General features: G+C 46.7%; 1 protein-coding gene across 2 annotated transcripts in view; it reads right to left on the bottom strand.

Annotated features, from left to right (window-relative positions):
• nolo (no long nerve cord) overlaps positions 1-6,000 on the bottom strand; it is a 230,141-nt gene that overhangs the window by 30,273 nt on the left and 193,868 nt on the right. For both annotated transcript variants that reach the window (XM_070532116.1, XM_070532117.1), the window contains exons 5-7: positions 4,957-5,101; positions 1,546-1,675; positions 445-652 (exon numbers count right to left, since the gene is read on the bottom strand). In XM_070532116.1, the coding sequence (XP_070388217.1) occupies positions 445-652; positions 1,546-1,675; positions 4,957-5,101 (483 nt within the window). The remainder of the gene's footprint in view (positions 1-444; positions 653-1,545; positions 1,676-4,956; positions 5,102-6,000) is intronic.

Here is a 6,000-nt window from a genome sequence, read left to right as displayed (position 1 = left end):
AGCAGAACCGTAGACTTTTTGTCAGGCGTGGAGCAACAGAACACTGAAGGTCATACTAGAAGCACACGCCAAGAACTATTTCTCTGAGATTTAACTCATAACTTGCTAACACCTTAACTGACATTACCTGTATAACTTGGCAACTTAATGACTGTTTAACTAATTCACCGACCAACTAACTGACTGGCTACCTGACCAGCCTAACCAGCTTCAGAACTTACGAGCCAATTGCATAGTTTATTCATATAGGAGGTTGTGGCCAAGTACTGCACCAGGGTGACCAATCCTGATCTCGTGAGTTTAATGGCCTCGATAAGGATTGCTCTACCTATCGATAGTCCATCATTTCACACCTACTTGAGCTGTAGTCTCACTCTACGCTAGAGGCAAGACAGAGCGGCAAGAGAGAGAGAGAAAGGTGAGCACCCGGCTGCAGAGGCTCACCTGTGACCACTGGCCCTCGGTCCAACGCGAGCAGGGGTGCGCATTGCAGGGCCTCGTGTCGGCCGGCCTCTGTCCGGGGCAGAAGTGCTCGGCCACAGCCGCCGTGGCCGCGCCGGGCATCGCTGAAGGACGCACACAGGACACGTTGCGCGCCTGCCGGCCTCCGCCGCAAGAGGCGCTGCACTCGCTCCACTCGCCCATTTCCCACCTGCGAGCGACGAATCATCGCAACGAATCGCTGGTGGCCTATTTTGGACGATCTGCTGATGAACACTCCCTGTTTGCCCGTTTACGAATTATGACGGTGTAAAGTGAACTCACCAAAAGAAAAACGTCTATAGCTATGAGAGCAGATAGTCGGGCTAGTTGGTTGAAATGGATACTCCAACAGCTTGCGCGGAGAGACGAGGACAAGCCGAGAAAAGACCAAGACGAGCGCTAACCCACAACTGAAGTTTATGCCAAACACATGCACACAACACATGCACACAAAAAACATGCATACACTTTTTCAGTATGTCTGTAGCTAGGCACAGCTGTAACTCTCCGTTTGCTGTTTTACGTATTTCTGGCCTCTTGGTCTCTTATTTTATTTTTTCTTTGTTGTTCTCGTTCTCGTTGTTCTTGTTCTTTCTAGCGGTCTTGTTGGCCCCTCGTTCAGCACGCGTCGTGTCCTTTTAGCTAAAGCTAAAATTATATTTGATCTTTTTTTTTGTTAAGTGATGGCCTCGTAAGTGAAGCAGTGTGCAATGAGTACTCGATGTGCACTAATGATGTGTTCTAAGGGATGGCCCCGCAAGCAACACTCGCGTTCTTTTTTTTTCGTTTTTTTTTTTGTGTGTGTGTTTGATTCAGTGATCTCGAGAAAGTGCTTACACTACATGTCATAGGCTTCGTTATTGATCCTATGCTAAGTAAGGACAAACAAGCACCTTCACCGATGACGTCCGAAGGATGCGCCAAGCTGCCGCGTTTAAGCATGTGATTAGTTGCGTTCTCGAACAATTGCCGTGCATATTTCAAGCAGATGTAAGAGCAGCTTCGGGCACTGATTTATTAAATGGGGCCCATGCGATGCCGGATGACATATTCCATGCGTACCCTGGCGGGCAAGGGTTGCTCCCGCAGGCTCGGACCCTGGAGTCCGGCCGGGAGTCCACGTCGCAGAGCCGGTCGTCCACTTCGGCGCCCGTGTCCGACGACGTGCACACTGGGTGGCTCTCCTGGTAGCCTGCGCCACCGCCGCAAGGAAATACGCGGGCACGCGTGAAGCAAGGACGTTACGTTGGCGTTGCCTTCGTTTGGAGATTAGAAGTGTTGCTTCTTATAACGTCCACAAAACCAACTTAACGTGATCCTCACCTATAGTCGGATACAACTTTAGAAAAAAGGGGGCGTTTACTCCTCCGAGGCGGATGCACACGAGCATCCATCAATGGGCGCGCACTCTGGACCGACGTCATACGCAGGACGGCCGGTGACTTCGCCGATTCGGTCATCTGGGCGGGGCCTCCCCTTTTTTTCTAAAGTTGTCCCCGACTATAGAAGTAATGATAGTCTCCTCCAGGGCTCTTTGTAATGTAGTTACCTTCCTTGCGAGAAACCACAGGAAGTTGGAGACATCCTCAGGAATTTTGTACATTGCCCTTCGGCCATCTGTTGAACTTCATCGCATGCACCAGCGTAACTCAAGGAACAGTATTTAAAATATATATATAATTCAGAAGATCAGTCGAATTTCAACAACTTGCAGTTATAAATATCGAGAGCGTGTTTTCTTCTAACTACATACCCATTTACGGCACTTAGTCGTAACTTCCCTGTTGTGTTAGCAGTGTTTTGGCCAGGTTGAAATCCAGCTGATCATTTGAAATGTCATTTTCCAACGAGATAGCGTTAAGGGCCCAGTGTCGCAGGGAATCTGGTGTCGATGACGGCGTCGGCGCCGGTGTAGTTGTCCGAGAGCGAAAATTTCCTTACATTACTAGCTACATGGATACGCCACGCCTGGCTATATGATATGCGGTATATGCGGGTTATATTGCCCCACCATTTTATCACTAAAGTTGTTCGTACCTTGTCTTACATTCTTGACAAACTTATTCCTCGGAATTTTCAGAATGACAATTCACAAAGAAATGTCATGTAACAAAACACAGAATGCGCACGCCTTTTACGTTAAATGTTCTCAGACTTGAATATTGAAAGTGCGAAAAAATAACAGATGCTTGAAAACTGCGTAAATTTCTTGGGCGTGGTTGTGCGCTAGCTCCGGAATCGGCCTACACAAGGGGCTACGTTTCTACCAGAAAGCTCGCCTTCGTGCATTGCGTTTGCCGCCAGCGTTTTCCGGTAAACACTAGGGTTACGTAAGCTGCAGTTGCCGGGAAGCATGAGATGCATTCAGGGATCTTTAAATGCTATTGCGTTCCACTCTCAAAGGTGAAGCTTAAGCGTCCGCCAAGCTTTTTGAATATGTTGCCCAATGACTTAAGCTAGTGCATAGCAATTAAGTTCGACCAATGGATTAAGGGCCAAGCTGATCGAAATTGGACGAATACGCGAAGCAACAGCACGGAACTATATTGTTTCCTCAAATGGAAACATTATAGTTTTTTGTCAGTGTCTGCACGAAGTCAGCGTTTCGACCAAGCGGCTTGCTTTTGCCGGGACCTTGATGCAGCCAGTTTCCTTTGTCAAACATTGGGTGCGTGCTGTGGGTTCCCATATTCGCTCACTGCCTATCAGTCAACCTTCTTGTGCGAAATAATAAATAAGGCAGCACATTTCGAACTGTCTGGTGAGCAGCGGAGATCTGCATGATGGAAGACTAAAAGCTTTTTGCTTTCATTTATTTATTTTTTCCCGGTTTCTTAACGACAAGTAGAGCTAGGGGCTGAACTGAAAAAAAGATTATTTCGTAAGTGTTCTTTCTTGGCATTGTCCAGCTTTCGCTAATAATATGCTCAACATCAGGATTGACTGAAATTTTCTTTCCCGAACAATTGTATAGCTTACGAGCTTCTGACGAATTCACACCCAGGGCCTGTGCTCACTATGAGCTTTCATTCTAAAATTGTTTGTAAAATCCCGTCATTGTTGGCACTGGACATAATATCACCGAAGGCGAAAGGTCAGTGGCGAAGAGCAGTTATGAAAGAAAAGCTTTGTGAATTCGGCACCGGGGCCCGTATTCACAAAACCGTCATACTCTGGAATATTTCTTAAGAGAAAATTTCAGCCAATCCTGGGGCTGGGCATAATATTTGCCAAGGCGGCCGGTCAATGGCAAAAACCACTTACGAACGACAAGCTTTGTGAATTTGGCGCAGGTTCTGAACTACGAACCGTTTAAGAGGTAGCTTTTGCTCGGGCCCAACGCCGACGTGGCCTATTCAAACGCACCTAAAATGAAAAAAAAAAGATGTTTTTCTGAGATAACCCCTGCACCGATTTTAATAAAATTTGTTGCATTTGAGAGAAGAACTTAAATTCTAGCGATTGCTGGAAGCGGAATTTCGATTTAGGGCCTGAATTTTGTTTAAAATATTTTCAAAAATGTGCAAGTTTGAACAAGATAGAAGCACGAAGTTTACAAATTAAAAGCTCTGCATCAAGAACAGATATCGCGGTACTGTAAATGGCACCCATCAGATCATTGAAAGCGGACAAATTCAATATGTCATTCTCTAACTTACGCGAATTTGTTAGGTTGTGTACAAGGGTTCTGCAAAAGCTGTATCTTCATATTACTGATTTTCTTTAGATTCAAGTGTAACATATCAATTTTGTCCGCTTTGGATGTACCATTAGATGCAATTCACAGAATTGTGATATAATTTTTATTGCTGAGTTTCAGAGTTGTAAACTTGATAGTTTCACTTTCGGGAAATTTGCAATTTTTGCCAATTTCGAATAAAAAATTGATGACCAAATCAAACATTCGAAACTAACAGTCACTAGATTTTAAGTTTTTCTTTTATATTGCAACAAACCTCGCCAAATTTGGTGCCGTGATTGACGAGAAATACGACTTCTGCTTTTACATGTATTTAGATAGGAGCAGCCGAGCTAAAGCTTCCTCTTAACATTATTTTCGCGCGTTCTTGGACCAATTGTAATTTGTTATTGGCCCTACGGAGGGAGGCTTTCTGCAAAAGCTGTCTTGAAGTCAAGGCAAAACGGATGCCGACCAAAACCCTTAGAAGGTCTCCTTATGAAGAAGGTCCCCGTATGGAAGCGAAACGTCTTGCTTTCTTTTCTTTTAATGTTTTTAATGTTTTTATGCGTCCGTTTTACCCTTGACTATGAGCAAGCTACGACAATGAATGAGCAATCCCGACCAGACGAGCTTTCGTCGAACTCTTGGTTTCAAGAACTGTCTCGCTTGTATGCGAAACGCGAGAAAATGTCCTAAAGCCGCGCGCTCATAAAGGCACCACAGTTCTAGACACGATAGGTTGCGCCGAATCTTTCGAGAAGTATGCGGGAATGAAAAGTCCATGCGCCCACCTCCACCGCAGGTTGCCGAGCAAGGCGAGAACGGCGCCTCGGCCCAAGCGAAGATGGGCGCCTTGCAGGACGTCCCGTTGCCGCCGCAGATGCCGCACTCGTCGACCTCGGCCAGTGAGCCCAGCTCCAGGTCGCAGCCCACGGGCTTCCGCAAAACACAGAAGAACGCGCACGCACCAGCGCACAGGTGTACACGCGAGCTCAAAACCACAGTGCGCGAGACGTTGAGACGTTCAAAAAAAGGAAAATAATGACTCCGAGGGGGATCGGTTTCAAAGGCAGTTATGCGATATGGCTTCAAGGCGAAAATAACTATGGGGTCAAGAGCTGTAACTGCAGCTGTTTGTTAAAGGGAAGCTGAAGAGTCTGTCGAATTCAATAAGACGCTCATATACGGATGCGGGAACCTTATAAACCATGTAGGTAAAATTTGAGGTTTTTTTTTTTCAATTAGGAGCGACGTAATCGTCGGTTGAAATTGCGCTGTAGCTCCGCCCCCCATTGAGTGAGCGAGCGGAGCGGAGACCGGAAACCGCGGTGTTGTGACGTCAACTCTAGTGTTTCGTTCCTTCGCCGCGTCCGCGACCGTGCCTGACCGCGCTTGTTTCTGCGTGCGTGCCATCATAATCTGCTTCGATCGACCCTGCATTCCTTTGTTGGTGCGTCTGCGTGTATGTAGAGTGGTAGTCAACGTGCGTGGTAGTCAACGTGAGTGGTAATCAACGTGAGTGTTAGCCAACGTGAGTGGTAGTCAACGTGAGTGGTAGTCAACGTGAGTGGTAGTCAACAGATCAAGGTCACTACACGTACTGCATGAACCGGGAAGCTTTTCACGCGTTTGAACCATCTTTGTAGATTGCCGACAGCTTTGGACAGCGCACAAATGCCGATGATCGCATCCCCGCTTACGTTCCACGAGGAGGCATGCAGGAACACAACACTACAGTTGTTTGACCGGAAACGAGCTCACTAGATCGGCGAAAGATCGGCGAGATCACTACATCGCTTTGCAAAAAACATGCTCACCAAAGAGCATTTCCAACA

The sequence above is a fragment of the Dermacentor albipictus genome, chromosome 1 (genome assembly GCF_038994185.2).
Source record: "Dermacentor albipictus isolate Rhodes 1998 colony chromosome 1, USDA_Dalb.pri_finalv2, whole genome shotgun sequence".
Lineage (NCBI taxonomy): Eukaryota > Metazoa > Arthropoda > Arachnida > Ixodida > Ixodidae > Dermacentor > Dermacentor albipictus.
Note: the sequence above shows the minus strand (reverse complement) of the source record. Positions and strands in the feature narration are given on the sequence as shown.